At 43.6% G+C, this 20,212-nt stretch overlaps 1 protein-coding gene and 1 long non-coding RNA gene across 2 annotated transcripts in view; both read left to right on the top strand.

Annotated features, from left to right (window-relative positions):
* Positions 1 to 14,783, top strand: part of lrp5 (low density lipoprotein receptor-related protein 5) — a 64,485-nt gene extending 49,702 nt beyond the window's left edge. The window contains exons 14-29 of the mRNA XM_070831296.1: positions 45 to 180; positions 1,029 to 1,273; positions 2,115 to 2,299; positions 3,098 to 3,246; positions 3,381 to 3,558; positions 3,888 to 4,084; positions 4,374 to 4,579; positions 4,774 to 4,964; positions 6,858 to 7,067; positions 9,291 to 9,416; positions 10,169 to 10,405; positions 11,097 to 11,207; positions 11,319 to 11,558; positions 11,641 to 11,783; positions 11,873 to 11,970; positions 14,351 to 14,783. Of these exons, the coding sequence (XP_070687397.1) occupies positions 45 to 180; positions 1,029 to 1,273; positions 2,115 to 2,299; positions 3,098 to 3,246; positions 3,381 to 3,558; positions 3,888 to 4,084; positions 4,374 to 4,579; positions 4,774 to 4,964; positions 6,858 to 7,067; positions 9,291 to 9,416; positions 10,169 to 10,405; positions 11,097 to 11,207; positions 11,319 to 11,558; positions 11,641 to 11,783; positions 11,873 to 11,970; positions 14,351 to 14,666 (2,968 nt within the window). The 3' untranslated portion in view covers positions 14,667 to 14,783. The remainder of the gene's footprint in view (positions 1 to 44; positions 181 to 1,028; positions 1,274 to 2,114; positions 2,300 to 3,097; positions 3,247 to 3,380; positions 3,559 to 3,887; positions 4,085 to 4,373; positions 4,580 to 4,773; positions 4,965 to 6,857; positions 7,068 to 9,290; positions 9,417 to 10,168; positions 10,406 to 11,096; positions 11,208 to 11,318; positions 11,559 to 11,640; positions 11,784 to 11,872; positions 11,971 to 14,350) is intronic.
* Positions 14,784 to 15,259: 476 nt separating this feature from the next.
* Positions 15,260 to 17,909, top strand: LOC139201873 (uncharacterized). Its single transcript, XR_011584330.1, has 2 exons — positions 15,260 to 17,428; positions 17,462 to 17,909. It is a non-coding gene; the product is annotated as an uncharacterized lncRNA (long non-coding RNA).
* The last annotated feature ends 2,303 nt before the right edge of the window (positions 17,910 to 20,212 follow it).

Raw genomic sequence — 20,212 nt, 5'->3', positions numbered from 1 at the left:
TAAAAAAATACAGCATTATTGTTTCATTCTATTTTTCTCCTCAGGGACAACATCAGGAGTATCTCTCTGGGTACCAACAGCAATGATGTGGCCATTCCTCTTACAGGAATTAAAGAGGCCTCCGCTCTCGACTTCGATGTGTCTGAACGAAGAATATACTGGACAGACATACAGGCCAAGGTGAGCTGGGCTGGAGCAAGTATTTTAAAGTTTGAACTTAAATTGTGTCAGATTGAGTTAAACACTAACACAAATACAATTTGATTTATGAGATTTAAAAAAAAAAAAGTGGAACTCAGCCACAAGAGCACAGTGCAGCACCTGGATGATGTACAGTGTGCACTTGCCGGAGTATTTTTGTTATTTATTATTTATTGCTTATCCTTAATCATTTTGGATTCAGTACCTTCATAATTGGCTTTGCCAGGGGAAAGTGAAGTAATTTGACCCAGAGACTAACTAGTGTTAGTGGAGCGGAGCACTGACCACCTTACACCGCAGCACTTTACCAAACTCCCAGGGTGAAGAAAAGAACTTGTACAGTGTTTTGGATAACAACGTCATCTACTAATGTTACAGTAGAGAGGCTGTTCTCCACTCAAGAGGTGTTAGAATAGATGATGCGTCATGGTGTGAGCTATTTAAGGGTGGGTGTACCTGCCTGACACAGATGTTATGATCATCAGACAGTCAGTATTGGCATCATGAAATAACTGCTTCTAAGGAATACGCAGTGAGGTGCATCCCATAGTGAGACATGGAAATGAATGCTATGAATGAGAACACACACATCAACTTGTGTGTTCATCAACTCAACAAAAAAAGCATAACTAGTAATGTATGGCAATGAATAACACTTTCATTTCGCCGTAACATGCTTTCAAACCAACGCAGTTGACTTTTTTTTTTTTTTAATTAAAAAAGTTGCACACACCTTAATTTGGAGTTTTCTTCTGAAGTTGAATGGAGATTCTTTCTTCCTGTTTTCTTGTTACTCACTCTCCTCTCCCCCCTTTTGCTTCTCTCAGACCATCAGCAGAGCATATATGAATGGCAGCTCTTTAGAACATGTCATAGAGTTTGGATTGGACTATCCAGAAGGCATGGCAGTTGACTGGATGGGTCGTAACATCTACTGGGCTGATACAGGAACTAACCGTATTGAGGTGGCCCGGCTGGATGGCCAATACCGGCAGGTTCTCGTCTGTAAGGATCTCGACAACCCGCGTTCACTGGACAACCCACGATCGCTAGCACTGGACCCAGCCAATGGGTAAGGATGGGATCTACACCATTTTAAATATGGTTGACATATTGACTGAATTTGCGCATTTGTGCAAAATCCACAGCTTGGTCCTCGACTCCTTTCACATATGTTGTACATGCTCTTAATGGTCTACCTCCTTCTTGCACAAGTGTGTGAAATATGGTATAACAAAGCTGAGGCTGCAAACGGATTGTGGATCAGACACCTGTATTCTGCTGGAGGTCCATGTCTCTGAGGGGTGTGAGCCAGTGCCAATGACTTCATGTAGCGTGTGTATTCTGTATGAGGTAGTGAGAGTGGAGCGATGTCATTGTGTTGGTATGCACTGTAGGCACTTCAGCCAGCGTCCCGCCTCTTTTCCAACATCCTCCAGCTGAGAGAGAGAAAGAGAGATGATGGTGCTATTAAATCTGTTTGTTAACAAGGGCGACACTATCACTGTTCATCCCCGGCCAAACCACCTCCACTCCACTCTGTGTGTGTGTGTGTGTGTAAAGCACCTGTGCCAGCGTGTCAAATTCACTAACACGTCACTTCTTAGTGATGTCTTGATGATGTCATGGCCCAGAGCTGTCAGCGAGCTTGTCTGTAGGCGTCTGATGTCATTTTATGATCACATACCCGTGCTTGCACATTTATAAAGACAATAAAAACAAAGTTGTCTTCATTCATAGAACTTAACAAAACAAAGGTTTCAAAGTGGAAACAGGTTCCCCTTCTGGAGCAGATCATCCAATTTAAAAAAAAAAAAAAAAGTTTCAGAAAACAGCAGGCCTGGGTAACTCCGTAACATACGGAGATAGATAGCTTGGGTGTCTCAGCCTGAAACACTGTTTTGTTGCCACAGCTACATGTACTGGACGGAGTGGGGTGGTCGACCTCGTATAGCCAGAGCTTACATGGACGGCAGCACAATCACAACCTTGGTGGACAAAGTGGGCCGGGCCAACGGACTGACCATTGACTATGTCGACCATCGACTCTACTGGACTGACCTGGACACATGTATGATTGAAAGCACCAACATGCAAGGTTTGGACACACACACACAAAACACTCTGTCAGGTTTCTGTATCTGAGTAATACTTCTTTGTAGATGTAACACAGCTAAATAATAAACTTTACGAGCCGCTTGTAGTACAGCAGTGCTCGCTGGGCTTCTATGAACACTAGAGATAAATGTACAGTTACTCAAGGCACAGGAGAAGAACTTACTATTGAGTTGAGATCGTTTTGTCAGAACAAGAGTGCTCAATTGTTTTATTTGCTATATGTGATACACAAAAATCCATTCATCAATCATCAATCCATTCAAGTAAATGGTTGTTGAATGACTTGTTTTTATTATACAACCACAGAGTAGTTGCTGACTGTGGCATATTGTCCAGAAAATACCCACACTATCTACCAGAGTTTACAGAAATAGCAAGCAATTTCTGGCTATATAAAATCAGCTAATCTAAAGAATGCCAACACGTTGCCTGTTGACTGTTGGAAACATATAGATTTTTTCGATATCTTATTATCCTTGCTGTAGTGCCACCGTCAGGCCAAGTCTCAATAGTGGCTCTGGCTCCATAGTTGTAAACTTTGTAAAAGGCCGTCTGTACTCCAAACTCTAAACGACAGCACCTGTTATTCTAATGAATGTTTTTGACTCCCATCAATTGCTGGTTTCAGTTCCGAAGATGTACACACCTAATCTACATTTATCTGAACACAAACCTACGATGAAGCTTCACGCGATGCTTGGATGATGATATTGTTGTACCTGATGGCAAGATGAAGAGCCCTTGAACAGGTGTACACATGCTGTCCTATTTTCCACAGGCCTTCAGAGGGAGATCATAGTAGACGACCTCCCTCACCCCTTCGGTCTGACTCAGTACCGGGATTTTATCTACTGGACAGATTTTAACCTGCGCAGCATTGAGCGGGCTGACAAACGCAGTGGACTCAACCGCACTGTGGTGCTGCAGGTATTGAACCAGATTTTCACCAAAACTTTGGGGAGATTAAAAAATAGTTTGGAAGTTTAATTCATTTGATCAGTCACAACGTATTCAGTCCATAGATACTGAGTCTTATTGCTGTCCCATCACTGTGTCCTCAGGGCCAGCTGGAGCTGATGCTGGACATCCTGGTGTTCCACTCCTCCCGTCAGGATGGCACCAACGAGTGCTCCCATAACAATGGCAACTGTGCCCACCTCTGCCTGGCCACGCCTGCTGGTGCCCAGTGCCGCTGTGCTTCCCACTACACTTTGAACCCTGATGGACGGAACTGCAGCTGTAAGTACAGAGCCGCTGGGATTCAGAAAGAAACAAGTAAAGTAACACCCCTTCCTTCAAAAAGTCTGTTCAGGTGTTTTTATACAAGGCAGTAAAATGCAGTACTGCTGTATTCAAATGTCCATAACATCTCTCTCCCTGTGTGTGTGTTGGTGTTGGTGTTCTAGGTGTTGACCCCAGCATGTTTTTCTTTGTATTTCACAATATGCGTTGAGCAAACTTCAGCCTTCCTTTCGCCAGCAGAGAGAATGCTTTGTTCACTCAGCAAGCTGACTCCCTCTGTCCATTCCTTTATCCACCCCCCATCCTATCTGCCCCTCTGTCTGCAGCTCCCTCTAGTTTCCTGCTCTTCAGTCAGAAGGCCAGTATCAGCAGGATGGTTCTGGGAGAGCAGAGTCCTGACATTATCCTGCCCATCCACGTCCTGAGGAATGTGCGAGCTGTCAACTATGACCCACTGGACCGGCTGGTGTACTGGCTGGACGGACGACAGAACATACGCAGGGCCAGAGACGATGGAGCCATGGTAAAAGCTTGTGCTCAGTTGTTTGCTAAACTTTCAGTTATAACAGTGTTGTGCTGCAGGCCAGTAACACATCCTAGCTATGTCCCAGCCTTCTTTGAAGGACACAGCCTACAAAGACTGTCCCTCAGAGGACTAAAGGCTAGCAGGCTGATCCTCCTCCCACACAGTGGATTCAATTCACAGAGACCAAAACTAAAGAAGCAGTCAGGTGGTTTTCATCTCTCTTGGATCAAATGATATCAAAATGACTCGTATGTTGACCTTCTGGCCTCGTTGTGCTTGCCTCCAGTCTTCCATGATAGCGAGCAGCAGTGCTCAGCCAGCGGACAACCAGCTTCATGACCTGAGCCTGGACCCCTACAGCCGCCACATTTACTGGACTTGTGAGACAACCAACACCATCAACGTCCAGAGGATGGACGGACACACCGTGGGCGTCGTGCTGAAGGACGACACAGACAAGCCACGGGCCATCGTGGTCAACGCTGAGAAAGGGTGAGCTCACTTTGGTGGCCTCAGCTGGATCCACAAAATACACATACTGAGATGTGATGTACTGTATGTAGGAAGGAAATGAGTCCATCCAGTGAGTGACCAGAACTGTGTAGCTGTCATCGTACTATGGTATTCCAGTGACTCCCAGGCAATCTCAATGTCTTACATAAGTGTGTGTGTGTCCCACGTTGCAGGTACATGTACTTCACCACAGTGCAGGAGGGCTCAGCTAAGATCGAAGGAGCCAGCCTGGATGGGACGGAGAGAGAGTCTCTGTTCACCACCGGTCTGATCAGACCAGTAGCTCTGGCTCTGGACAATAAACTGGGAAAACTGTTCTGGGTCGACGCTGACCTCAAACGCATTGAGAGCAGTGACCTGACAGGTGAGTTATCACATATGCAAATTATTTAGATTAAGAAATGTAATACTTTGTATGTAGATACACATTTTAATGAAATGAATTGAGAGTAAAACATGCAAAACATGGATGATACACAGAACATGACAGGAAATGACAGGTGACTCAGCTGTCTAATGTTACACATAAAGAAATAATCATATTGCAATAAGAAAACATGAAAAGATTACGGCTGTTGAGGGAGTTTCAGTCACGCACCCCTATACAGTACACCCAGGACACCGCGTCACTCCAACCGTAGTCATACGGGGTCACACCTGAAACTAGAAGATTTCAGTTTGTTTTTAGTTGAGTTGTACAGATTCTAGGTCACATTAAAAGTGGAAAAAGTTCTGAAATGATTTATCTTGGTCTCATTTTTTACATCACAAAAACCTGGCATTTTAACAGGGCTGTGGAGACTTTTTATATCCACTGCAGATGGATAGATGGATGGATGGATAGTGATAGATAGTGTGAGCGTGAGTGGTTGTTTGTCTGTACGTGTTGGCCCTGTGGTTGGCTGGCGACCAGTCCAGGGTGTACCCCGCCTCTATAGATAATGGGTGGATGGATTGATGGATTCACTTAATTCTATTGTTCCATTTTTTTCAGGACTTTGTCAGTCAATTTGTTCCTGATGACTTCATATCATTGTTTTCTGTTTCTGTTAAAAATACCAACGCATTGGGGTTCTGGGGGACTCCAGTCAAAAGCATCCTATTCTGCCTCTGTAGTTTTAATAGATGGATCTATTTATTGAGTTCATGTATGCCATGGGTCCTGATTTAAAGTGTCCCACACTATGGGGGGTGTCAGGGCAGACAGCAGACACAGGCTACCTCTTTTAAAGTATAGACTTTTGGTTTAACACAAAATACAAATTACAACACAATAGGTTTAGTGGTTTTATTACTTTAATAGTCAGTTTAATTATTAATTATATAACTGATAATGTTTTGAGAAGAAATATACCTAACATTTTCCTGTGATGGTCGTTCATTCGTGGGATAGTTGATCAGTTGACCTAGTCTACTAAATGCGTTGGTAGGATGAGGGTTAAAGGGTTTTTAAGAGCGTCAATGTCAACAATTACTAACAGTTAGAACACAACAAGAATTCAGTGAACAACCTTTGGAGCAGGTCTGATGAACCCAGTTTGTAACTGCGGGAGACAGCACCAGCTGTCTGTTACACTTCAAACACTGTCCTCATTTATTTGGAGCCTTGTTAAAGAGCAGACTCCCCTGGTTTATTTATAGCCACATACAACCACACTCAAATCGTGACCAAAAACAGACATTTACTGAAGCCGTCCCACACACAGATTAATATTCTGTGTTGAACTGAGACCAAAGAGTACAGACGGAAACAGATACTGCAAGTACAATTTTGTCTTTTTTTGGTCAGATGGGTTGAGCCGACTCCAAACAGCCATTTTTCACTCCCATTCAGATCAGCTACCGGGGATTAACGTGATAACTGAAGGATGCCTGTTGCTTTTTTAACCATTACTAAGTGCAGTGTATGGGCTCTTCAATGACATCTGTTGCTGATCCAACCACAGCCAGAGGAATCCAAATAGAGATCAATGCTCTGACAGAATACAGCCGTTACTTTTGTCAGTCAGAAAATATTACAGAAAGAACTGGTATTTATTGTAGCATTTATTGCATTTAGTCAGATTTGCTCAAATGACTCCCCTACTGTTACGTACGTGTCCACATAAGAGTCATTCTGTTTTACGAGTGCTTCTTCTACGAGTGGAGCTCTGACAATTATTCTTAAAATGTAAAATGCCCTCAGTGTATAATTTCTTTCAAATATCATCATATATACTATTTTCCTTTTCTTATGACCTCACTCCATCACCCCCAGGAGCCAATCGCATTGTCCTCCAGGATTCCAACATTCTCCAGCCAATGGGGTTGACCGTTCTAGGAGATCATCTGTACTGGATTGACCGGCAGCAGCAGATGATAGAGAGGGTGGACAAACTGACTGGAGATGGACGCACACGCATACAGGGACGGATATCATACCTGACCTCCATCCACGCTGTGGAGGAGATCGATCCCCAGGAGTTTGGTATGACAGATAGATATATAGTGAAGGTCGTTATTATTAAAACATTTTAATCTATAAACTGACATAAACATAAACTTGTAAATAAAATTCTTTAACACAACATGAAAAGTGGGACCATTCCCAGTCCATTAGTCACAAACATATGACTTGCTCTTGTCAATTTCGGGAGCATGAGCAGCATCCTGAAATGCCACCTGAAGCTTTTTCATTCTTGCTTTACCGTAACTGCACCACAAGTGTGCTGTGTAGTGGCGCACAGTAGGCTGTGAAAAGAGCAGTTTTGACCTCACCTGTACACATGTGAAATTTGCGTGGCAGCTTATTGGCTTGCGCATATAGATTACAACACTGGTGCAGCACATCGTTGTCATCACATAGATCGTTCCTGATAATGTGACCTAAATATCTGACTTTTTCCACCACATTTCTCTGATCCTCTTTAGTTCTAACAATCCTACAATCCCCCCACCATACATCCAGTCCTACATTCTTTTAACTTATTAGAAAGATCATCCATGTACAGCTCGAAAAGAACGGGACAGAATTCCACCTTGTGGAACCCCATTAGTCACTAGAAGGGTGCAGATATACTTGTACCCCCTCTAACTTGCATGGTTTGATGTTGATATGATGCTGATAGTATGGAGGACCCTTCACTCTTGTAGTTTAACAAACAATTTTCCATGATTTATTCGGTCAAAGGAAGCATCTAGAAACCACATAAATATTGTTTTAAGCCTTCTATACTTGTTAACAACTTCCTTCAGTGCATCTATACACAGATCCAAAATACCATGCTTATTTTTAAAACCAAATGTATTGTCTGTGGTTGTTATGTGTTCTTGAAGCCTGTCGAGGGGATTTGATCTAATGCTTAAGAAAGTCCTCTAGCCAGGACAATTGGTCTGTAATTTTCTATGCTGGACAATTGATGGGCCTTATCATTGACTACAGGCACTAATAAGACAGGAAACATAGAATCAGGTTGTATGCCATGCATTAACAATCCTGTAAAACACATAGCAAGTGAAACTATGGCTACCAAACTTCAAATGTTCTGCGATAATTTGGTCACGACCACATGCTTTGTTTACTGCCCATTTCTCAAAGACATAGTTCACTTCATCAGGTTTAATAACCACGCCATCATAGTTAGGAACATCTCTGACATATAATTCAACAGTCTAAAGACAATTAGAAATATCCATGTAACGCTTTCTCCACAATTAAACTACTGGTAGTGATAACCTTAACTTCTTTCCAGAATTCCTGAGCATTATCCTGCTGAAGCTTTTTGGCCATAGAGTTTGCCGTCATGGTCTGCTCATTTCTTTTAATAAAGCTAAAACTAGCATTTGTCTAGTCTTTATATTCCTACCCTGGGCCATGACTACATTTTCCTGTTAAAACCCAGTTTTTAAAAGCTTCTTTGGCCTCTCCATGAAGTTCAGCCACATATTTATTCCATCCTGGCTTGATGTTATGTTGTTTAGTCCTTTTTTTCCAGAATCATTTCTTGTCATTATTTAGACAGCTCACAGTTTTATCATACGTTATACAGAGACCTCTATTATGGTTTTGGTGCTTGCAGTTTATGTTTCCACACAAAATAGCATCAAATGGTATATCAATACTACTTTTCAGTCAGTGAAATATAATGCCATAAGTCATCTTCTGAAAGCCTTGACCAATCTAATTTCCCTATTTGTCATAACTGATCATATCAGGAAGACTCTCATCCAGGTGTGTGATCTGTTAGTCAGACCATACAAGATCTCAACTTTCTCTATGCAATCATGAGCATCGGTTGTACAGATACAATGATCCAGCCAAGATGTTATATGCCATGCTTCACTGGTATATGTATAGATATCTCCTGGCAGCAGCACTTTTCTGGGAAGAACCAACTTGCTATCTTGACAAAATTGTATCAAATGCTGACCAAACAGAAAGTTACTAGCTCGTTCGTATCACCCACAACAAATATGCATGTATAAGTACTTTCTTTAATAATAGTACTTATAAAAGCAAGCTTGTCAAGATATTCATCCTCATTTTGGTAACATTCATAAGGAGTATAAACAATTAGAATTACACTCTGGTTTTCAGCATAATCACTGCCAGACTGAGAAGTTCATTGCAGCAGACTGTATTAACAGGGCTTTGTTGAGGTGGGGGGTTTTTGTGTGCCTTTTTATTATTGACTGTTTTCCTTGTCTCCAGCATCCCACCCTTGTTCCCGTGACAATGGGGGCTGTTCTCACATCTGCATTGCTAAGGGTGACGGCACACCTCGCTGCTCCTGTCCCATGCACCTGGTGTTACTGCAGGACCTGCTGCACTGTGGAGGTGAACAACAAACCACACCCAGTCACACTGAAATTCACTTCCTTCTGCTCTTCACACAATTCAACCTGATGGACCTTTGGCACTGCAATATCCAGCTAGTTTAAGGGAGGGGGTGGCATTGACCTCTGATGTTTGTTTGATGGTGAAATAATACAAACAGCAGAGAAGAAGATGCCATTTGGCTGTAGTAGGCATGAGGACAGTGGCAGAGGTCACTGACAGTAAAATGTCAATGATAAAACAATATTTTGTAAACAACTTTGTGGATTGCTGTTGTTAGTGTGCTAGCCATGCTAGCTCTGCAATTCATATTTAAAATCCCACTCACACCTGCCTTTGGCCACAAAACGCAAGTAAATTTCACCAGGCGAACTTCATTCTGGCTGGACTCACACACACAAGGCTCAAGGCTCAAATGTATTGTCTGTGGTTGTTATGTGTTCTTGAAGCCTGTCGAGGGGATTTGATCTAATGCTTAAGAAAGTCCTCTAGCCAGGACAATTGGTCTGTAATTTTCTATGCTGGACAATTGATGGGCCTTATCATTGACTACAGGCACTAATAAGACAGACAACATAGAATCAGGTTGTATGCCATGCATTAACAACTCTGATCTCCGTGGCTGCCTGCAATCCAGTGGTCACTCCTTTCATCTACATTCAATGCTCCATGTCTCACTGCTTCTTTGTCTCCTTTTCCTCCCCTCCTCCACACTGTCAACATGTGTTGCCTCCCCTCTCTCTGTCTCTCAGAGCCTCCCACCTGCTCCACAGAGCAGTTCACCTGCTCCACGGGCGATATCGACTGTATTCCTATGGCCTGGCGCTGTGACGGCTTCCCTGAATGTGATGACAGTAGCGATGAGGAGAACTGCCCTGTTTGCTCATCCTTCCAGTTCCAGTGTGACAGAGGAGGCTGCATTGATGCCCAGAGGCGCTGCAATGGTCAACCCGACTGCGCTGATCAATCTGATGAGGAGGACTGTGAAAGTAGGTTTAAACTAACTTACAGACTAAACACTTAGCTTAGCATTAGTTTAGTTGACGTGCAGCTTTTAGCAGCTACACTACCCACCGAGCAGTTCTGTGACAGGAGTTTTTAATTAGCTCAGTATTCCTAAGACAAAGTAGTAAATGGATTATTGTGGACCAAAGCTGCCACTGGCTGACGTGTCCATTATTACAAGTAGCAACAGTGGGTGTTTTCTCTGTATAGATTCATCTGAAATTCAACATCATGAAATTGTACTGATATGTTTATGTTAATCAGAGAGTTGATAAACAAATGCATGAACCAAAACAGAAGAAATCCCACTCCACCTCCATAGATGACTCAGAGTTGCTGGTATACCGATGCCTCAATCAGTTGGTGTGTTTGTGGAACTGTGTGTTACAAGGTCTGTATTAGATCCGAACTAACCCTTAAAAACATCAGTGACACAATAACACAAAGAGACTAACCGAGCAAGGCAGGGACGGACCAGCAGCTCCTGGAGTGTGGTTTCGAACACAGAAATGTAAAAATAGGGCACAGGATTAAGATACCAGTTATCATCAGTGAAAAGAATCTAATAAAACTTTTACTTTTGACACTAAAAGCTAAATCCCACCGTTGCCATAGAGGACCTTTAGCAAGACACTGATCTCCATCTCTTCATTTAACACTCTGTTTCTCCTCCAGCCATCTGCACTCCTAACCAGTTCCGCTGTGGTAATAACCAGTGCATCACTAAGAAACAACAGTGTGACAATTACTCTGACTGTCCTGACGGATCAGATGAGCTTGCCTGTGGTATGAACTGGAAATACCCTTGTACTTTTCCTGGTTATGTACTTTTCCCTTTACTTTCCTTAACATGTCCCTGACTCCTCTTTTCCTTTCTTACGTCTTTTCCACGTGTAGAGTATGTGTCTCCTCCCTCCAGTGGCATCCCTAACACTGGGCCTAACACCATCGGTCCAGTCATTGCCATCATCCTGCTTGTCTTTGTGATTGGGGGAGCTTATTTTGTCTGCCAGCGTGTGGTGTGTCGACGCTACAAGGGCCCTAGTGGGACCTTTCCACATGAGTACATCAGTGGTACGCCCCATGTACCCCTCAATTTCATTGCCCCCAGCAGCTCGCAGCATGGCACCTTCCAAGGTAAGATGAGACATGCTGAAGCAGTGGTGCTACATCAGCCATGTGGAAGTAGGATTTGTAAAACGTATGATGCTGTGTGCAGGCATTTCCTGTGGGAAGTCTATGATGAGTTCAGTCAGCCTGATGGGCAGCAGCAGCAGTGGGGCTCCTCTCTATGACAGGAACCATGTGACTGGAGCCTCATCCAGCAGTTCATCATCTACTAAGGGGGCCTTCTACCCTCAGGTCCACACACACACACACACACACACACACACACTGTTTGCCATTTCTTCTTCACCGTCGAATTACACACAGACATTTTCTACTTGTAGATCCTGAACCCTCCTCCGTCCCCGGCTACTGACCGCTCTCTCTACAACACAGAGATCTTCTACTCCTCCAATAGTCCCTCCACCACCAGATCATACAGGTAAGACCACTCAATCAGAATCAGAATCAGAATCAGAATTACTTTAATAATCCCCAGGGGGAAATTGCTTTTTGTTACACACAGCTCCAAAAGAATAAGAATAAACTTCAAACACAAAGTAAAATATAAATATATAAAGTATGTATAAAAAATGATGTATTAAAAATTATTATTACAAATTATTACACAGAGGTAAATTACTGCACCAGGTGAGTCCAGAGTCTTACAATAATAATATTAATAATAATAAATAAAATAAATAATGCGTGTCTCACATACACCATATTCATCTCACAAGTAAACGGTAAGCGACATCATTGGCTTTTATTCCCCCTGCTTTTATTAACCTCTTATTCCACGCTGCTGGGTCACTCAGTGTAAACTCAGGCTTTTCAGTCCAACTTTGCTTTATTTCAGGCAGCTTTACATTTTGGTGGAGATTCTACATTTTTCAAAGATCCAAAAATGTGCGGCTGACTTTTGTGGAAATATGGCAAAAATGATGCACAAACATGAATCCGTCCAATGAAGCCCATTATCTATACTCTTACCCTTGGAGGAGCTGTGGGGGTGGCTGGAGCCAATTCCAGGTGGCATGGGGCACACGTTGCCAGCCGGTCACAGGACTGACAATTACCTACAGACAACCATTCACACTCAGATTCACACCTACTGGCCTTTTAGAGTCACCACATAACCTGCATGTCTGTCTCTGGACTGAGGGATGGAGCTTGAGTACCTGGAACCCTCTCACTGTGAGGCGACAGCACTGTACACCACAACTCCATGCCGCCCAGTGCACAAACATGAAGCGTATTTTTATTTAATGGAGTGGTGCAGCCATCAAAACAGCCTTGGAGTGCTTATAACGTATGCCATGTGACCACATGGTCAACCACAGCCATTGCTGGTTTGACTCCAGCTGGGTTCCTTTGTGTGTCTCCCCTCTGTCAAACAACACTGTGGAATAAGATGATTTTAAGAACCTTAATGATAGCATTAAGGTTATTAAAATATCTGTATAAGCAGTTGTTGAAGACTGAGATCTTATTCAGATGATTAGGATAGAATGGCTGCACATGACTACAGCAGATTCACTAAAAGAAACTGACATTTCTTGGCCAAGCAGCCTCTCCTCGCTGGTATTCAGCAGCAAAGTGCAGCAAAGACACCAGAACTTAGTTGAAATAGCAGTACAAAGATATAAGTATGGTACATTATCGATAATTAGAAGATAAGAATGGTCTGCTATATTTTCTTATTGTCTACAGTTCCCAGGAGAAGACCAAAACCAACAGCGTTGGTTAAGGATTCAAGAATCCCCACATGAGCAGCATCACATATTATATAGTATATAGTTTGTCTCTCAACACTGTCTGACTTCCTCTGTGTGGCTCTTAGCTCCAAGTCCTTTAGTTCATACTGAACATGTTCATCTTTAAAAACACCTCACAAAAATAGTTTCACTTTTAGAAAGTTTTAAAAGTAATGTCCTCAAACAGCTGCACACTGTAGTCTTTATCAAACAAATGGGAGAAATTGTAAGGGACTATTTTGAGTGGCAGATGAATCCACATGTGGTGATCTAGTGAGTATTTGGAGCAGCAGGATGGTGTGTGTGTATGTGTGTGTGAGTCAAAATAAACTACAGTGTGTGTGTTCATGGCGATGAAGGAACATGTCATGCAACACCGTGGCTCTGGACACCAACGGAAGACGATATATCAGGCTTTGCTGCACACACATTCAGTGTTCGTTTAAGTCTGAACATGGTTTGATTTGGTTGATTTGATAAGAAGAACAAATATAGAAGATCAGCTGACTTTAAATCCATAGCGCCTCATGCTTGTTGTGCAGACCGTTGGGTAATGGGTGGGTTCTAGCTGTCATACTTCTGCAGTCACATGACATGCAGGTTAACTGGTGACTCTAAATTGCCCGTGAGTGTGTGTGTGAGTGGTTGTCTGTCTGTGTGCTGGCCCTGTGATTGACAGGCAATCGGTCCAGGGTGTACCCTGCCGCTCGTACCCCACCAAAGTCAGCTGGGATTGGCTCCAGCCCCCCCACGACCCTGGCGGACAAACAGTATAGATAATGGATGGAGAATAGAAAGAGAGGTTTTTTGTCCATCAGGGTCACAATTTGTCTTTGTATCTTTGTCTTGCCAGACACAAGCAGCAACAGCATAAAAAGCAAGTACACAGTTAATAAAAGAACCAGATGTTTCCTGCTGTCTACAACAGTCACATGGTTAAATACTAGTGGAACAGCTGGGGGGGTTCTGTGATTGGCTCTAAAGCCACACTGATGTAGATGAAATATGATATGATGATGAACCTGGACCCTGATTTAACATAGTTCTGTGTCTTCTCCTGCTCAGACCCTACCACCCAGTCCGTGGTGCTGCCCCACCCACTACTCCCTGCAGCACTGACGTCTGTGACAGCGACTACACCCCCCACCATCCGCCTGCTGGGCCGGTGTCGTCAGCGGGCCGCTGGAAGGCCGCGAGCCACGGCAAACACAACAAGTACTACATGGACCTTAACTCAGACTCGGACCCTTACCCTCCACCCCCCACCCCCCGCTCCCAGTACCTGTCAGCAGAGGAGAGCTGCCCCCCGTCCCCTTCCACCGAGCGCTCGTACTTCCACCTGTGCCCACCCCCTCCCTCGCCCTGCACCGACTCCTCGTGACCCTCCAACAGCCCAGGAGCCCTGTGAGGAAGGAAGGGATGAAGTCCACTCGCAACAAGACCTGGCTCACTTCACCAGGGAGAGAACTCACACCCCAACTTCCAGCCCCGACTGGCTCACACGTGCTGCTCTAGATCAGCTGGTCAGGCCCATGTGCCTTGCTCAAGTTCCCTACGTCCCACGTTTGTCATTTCATCATTCCAGTCATCCTGGAGCTCTCAGGGTGACCGTCATCTGATCAGTTCTTTGTCTTCCACGTGTCCTGCTCTAACACTCGCTCACTCCTGGTGAGTTGAAGGTTTTAGGCTCCCCCTACCTTGCTGTGGAGCACAAAAAGGAGATGATGAGTGAATACAGCCAGCAGCTCCCTCTTTCATTTTCATTCCATCCAAAGAAGAAAACTTCCTTTGCTGGGCCACTTCTTTATCACAAAACTTCAAATTCTGTCTGTCCAAATGTGAGCCTGAATGCTCACCTTACGCTGCTCCTGCCTTCCCCTGAACTCCATGTGTGCAATGAACTCACTAACTTAGAGAGTTACCAGTGGGCGCTGATGTTGTGTGAAAACCTTGAGACCAGTGCCACAGATGATGCATTAAGACTGAAGCCAAGGCATGGACCACCGCTCTGACCACCTGAGCTTCACACCATCTGTCTTCTCCTTCCTCACAGCGTCCTTGTTGGCAGACCAGCGGCAGGACTGTATATAGTGTTAAAATGATATGAACAAAAATAAATTAGAGAGGATTTTATTCATGCTGGCTGATCCACCGCTCCACAGAAAAACCAAACACAGATAAACGAGTGGATGTATGCGTGAGTGAATGATGGATGGATGATTGGCTGGAGTGGAATTAGATCAACTTTCAAAGATGACTGAATGAAGATGTAGAAGTATGAACGAATGAGTGGATTGATGGAATAAGGCCAAGATCAAAGTGTGAAATCTTTTGTACATTGTTATTGTGTCCCTCACATTTCAAATTGGGAATTCTTTGTAGCTGAGTGTGGGGCCTTTGGAAGCAGTCCAGCTTTCCCCAATCAGCAGAGACAAAGACAAGTCAGCCAACAGTCCCTTCTTTATCCCATGAAATCACCATGTGACAACAACATACCAAATGACTATCAACATATAAAGCTATTGTACAGATGTGTGATGAAGCCAGTGACCGAGCTGTGAGAAGTGAATGCTTTTCATTGTGAATCTGAAACTCTTCTATCACATATACTTTGTCCTCATCGTCCCATTTACCAAAAGTATGTTTGCTGCTATTGTGTACATACTATATCAGTTACCATGACTTCAAATTACACAGAAAGCCCAAATTACCATTATCATACTGACAATAGATCGTGAAGCTATTTTACACTTAATAACAAATTATTCTTATAGCAATTCTTGTTATTTGTATTTCTGTTTGTGTGTAGATCATTATGTATGTTTCTGTGTTGGTCACTATGTTTGGTTTGAAGGAGCCTTTTTGGAAACAGGAAGTGAAAGGCTGACAGAGTTCCCGCTGAGACATTTTAGAGCTGGTCCCGAAATCAGCTGAAGGTCTCAGTATGCTTCACATGACTCTTCCTCCATCAAAGAACTCTAAGAACTCTGTGTCTTTTGTGTGATTTTGTCGTCTCGACACGATGACTCTGCCTACTTTCACACCTCCGTTCACCTGGCCAGTCACTGTATAGAGAGTGCTTGATAAGACAGTGTCCAGTGTTATGAAGCATACTGAGGTCTTGAGTTGTGCAGTTGCTCACCTCCAGTACAGTGAACCAGACCAGCGAACCCTGCTGTGAAGTCTGAATGCTTCCCCTTCAAGAAAGTGAACATATGCTGGAGCACATGTTCACTTTCTGCGGAGGTCCATAGGCCAGAGAAGAGAGAGCTCCCGCTCACTGTCCTGCAACTTGCAATAAACTTTAATAAAGATACAATATTTTGGTCCCTAGACCTTCATCAGGTAAAGCTGCTGCTAATTGGACAGTGTGGGGGAGCATCCTGCAGAAACCTCCACCCTGCAAAGCCAAACCCAAAGGTTTGACGTGATCACATGACTAATACTTCACCTTTGACCTTCTAAACAACTACAGGACACGTTTCTATGAAGTCTTCTGTGCATAGTCCTGTGCTGCACTCAAATAATCTTTTTTAGCAGAGGAAGGTTTCCTGACAGTGAAATGAGCCTGGAGTATCTGAGTGGCAGCCATGACAAATGCTAAAGAAAGGTGTTTCACTGGACCACCCTTTATGAAAGGAAAGGAGATAATGCCGTCCCACAATTCCTTGTGGCACCACCTCGCCACAACATCCCCACCCCAGCATGTTCATCAGCATGTTCAAAACAGTTTATTCTGTCCAATTTTTGCATTGTGGCGTGTGCTGAACATCCTGTAGGGTATATTCAGCCTGCTTAGTGGACACAGACTGTGTTTATCCAGCACTTATTATTATCATTCTATTATCACAGGAGAAAAGAAAAGAAATCTTTCTTATTTTCCATTAAATAAATGAGTGTTTTTGAAGGAGAATGTTTGGCTTTTCACCTGCTTGTGGAGTTCCAGCAGTGTTAATCAGCCTTACTGTAGGTCACACTCTGCAGGTGGGAAAAGGTGTTAGGGTCAGAGGGAATCCTGGCGCACACTGTCACTTCGTCTTCTGGAACAAGTTTTTGATAACAGAAAACACACCAAGCTTCCTCTCAGCTGGCCTTGCTGCCATGTTTGTCCCCAAAGACAGACAGGAGGTCAGACAGGGACGTGTGCCATCTGTCAGTGAGCCCCAGTGCCCTGAGCACCAAGCAGAGGTGAATGTGCTCTGGAACAGTCCGTGTGAGCCATCGTGCCTACTGTGTTTGCCTAGTTACACAACACTGCAGTTTCCTGATAGAAAAGTTTAACAGCACTTTTGGAGGTGGGGAACCTTTGGAACCAGCAGTAAGCTTGTTGCTGCTGCCTGATCAATCTGTGCCCTGTCAGGTGACACTACAGCTGATGTCTGGTGACTGTCTGGAGATGGACTTCATAGCTGTACTAGTGTCTACGTGTGTAAGTGGGAACTCCCTGAGCAGCGCAGCGCATTTCTACAAAGGGCTGTAGGCCCCGTCTCAAACCACTGCGTCAGTAAAACTACCCTAAAACCCTCTCTCTGTTGTCTCAGCTAAAATGCTTTGTGTAATTTACACTTGTGACATTTTTTGTATCAAAAGCATTTTTATATAATAAAGGTTCTATTTTAAGGAATATCGTTGTGTCTCAATTCAATTCAATTCAATTTATTTTGTATAGCCCAATATCACAACAGAGTGTCTCACAGTGCTTTACAAAGTTCACTGAAATAAACAAGTGTAAGCGAACAAACAATCTAATAAAGAGTCCAGCAGTCGATGAGGCCAATGGATCAGTCCGGTGGATCAGTCCGAGGCATCACCTGCCCTTTATGACCCTCCTTCTTCGGGAAGGAAAAACTCAAAAAACCCAGTGGGAAAAGAGAAACCTCCAGGAGCACCACAGTGAAGGAGAGATCCAGCTCCCAAGGACGGACAGGCTGTAGCCTTGGACAGACGCACATCCATTGGCTGATGGAGAACCACATCAGCGGGACCAGGACCAGGATCCATAGGAACCAGGGAACCAGGGAACCACATCAGCAGAACCAGGACCAGGATCCACAGGAACCAGAGAACCACATCAGCAGAACCAGGACCAGGATCCACAGGAACCAGAGAACCACATCAGCGGGACCGGGTCCAGGACCCACAGGATTCACAGGATCCACAGGAACCTGAGAGATGAGAAAGTACAGAAACGCTCCGGGGAAGATAGCAAGTTAGAGGCAGACATTTGACTGACATGAGACATAACGATGGAGAGGAAGAGGAGGAGAGAGAATAGAGGAGCTCAGTGCACCATAGGAGTCCCCCGGCAGTCTGAGCCTGGAGCAGCATAACTAGGGTCTGGTCTAAGGCCTGATCCAGCCCTTAAATATATGCTTTGTCAAAAAGGAAGGTTTTTAGTCTACTCTTAAATGTAGAGAGGGTGTCTGCCCCCCGAACCCAAACTGGAAGGAGGTTCCACAGGAGAGGAGCCTGATAGCTGAAGATTCTCTGAAGGCCTCCTGCACTACTTTTGGAGACTTTGTCTGTTAGAACTTTGTACAGGAAACAGGAGACCTCCGCACTGAACTCAAAGCTAACATAGTAATGTAGTTCTAGTTAGTCAACAGCAGTAGTAACCACAGCAAAACAAGATGTAGTAGCAGTAGTTCAGTCTTTGGTAAATAACAGTAACGTCTTGTTCATCACAGCAGACAGTCTGACTTGTCTTTGGAGGGAAAACCCAATATGGACAGTACCAGAACCAGAACACCTAAAACTAAATGGAATGCAGCTGTTCTTGTCCTGTTATAGCAAGCCAACATGTTCTGTAGCAGCAGCACAAACTGCAGGATAACTGCATGTGCAGGATCCACTGGAGCAGTTAGTCTAGTTTATGTCTCACAGTTCCATTTTTTCCATGGCCACTTTTTTTTTCTTTTAATTGGTGAAATGACGTGACAAAAACAAAACAGTGAATAATCAGAAATATAATAGACAGACTTGTAGACAAAAACATAAAGCAGCTGCAGTATATATAGAGAGTAGATATTATTATAGTAGGTTAGATGAAGGTGTGTTATAAAAGATCAATAAAGAGTATGATCAATGTGGCGTTACCGTTATCATCTTCAACGACAGCAACAATGTGATAGCAATATAGTAATTATATGTGTGTACTGAATAATTAAATCAAGTATGAACAACTGGTGTAATAATTGACATAAGGCCACATTCAGTAATGAGGACTGAGGCCAGACCAGGGGGCGAGCAAGAGGGTCCCCCAACTGGCCCCCAGCAACATTATTATTATTAGTATTATTATTTTTTATTTTTCCATTGTTCATCAAGATATCTTACCCTGAGCCGTGCACTGGAACACTTCCAGTCCATGTTGGAGGGAGTTTGTCCAGGGAGTATTGACCTTCCTTGATTCTGTCACTTATTTGTTTGTGATGTAGGGATTGATAATAAGGCACAGTGAAATGAAAATTAGAAGAAAATAAATAAATAGAATGAATGTGTGGAAATGTGTGTGTTTATGTAGATGAGTTAGTGTGTGTGTGTGTGTGTACGTAAGTGTGTGTGTGCATGTCACCGTGAGGAGTGTGTGTGTGTGTGTGTTAGTTGTGTCTAGTCCTGCCAGTCAGACCAAACAACACACCTGAGAATGTCACCTTGAACTGCAGGAAACACAAACAAATCATCAAGCCATCAAGACAATAACCTGATTCATTGATAATGAAACCAATAGTGCAGTACGAAATCCATCCATACTGTATGTACTCTGAGATCGATGGATAATGTTGATTGATTTTTTGGGGTTTCCACTTTAGAAGAATTGTTTTCTTGGGAACAGTTAGAGAAATAAGCAAGCTGTTCTTGTTCTTTGTTTGGTATACTAGTAAATGGTCCGTATTTGTACAGCACCTTTCTAGTCATTTCTTCTAC

This window comes from Pempheris klunzingeri, chromosome 5 (genome assembly GCF_042242105.1).
Source record: "Pempheris klunzingeri isolate RE-2024b chromosome 5, fPemKlu1.hap1, whole genome shotgun sequence".
In the NCBI taxonomy this organism is placed as follows: domain Eukaryota; kingdom Metazoa; phylum Chordata; class Actinopteri; order Acropomatiformes; family Pempheridae; genus Pempheris; species Pempheris klunzingeri.
The sequence above is the reverse complement of the archived record's forward strand: the minus strand, read 5'-3'. Positions and strand labels throughout refer to the sequence as shown.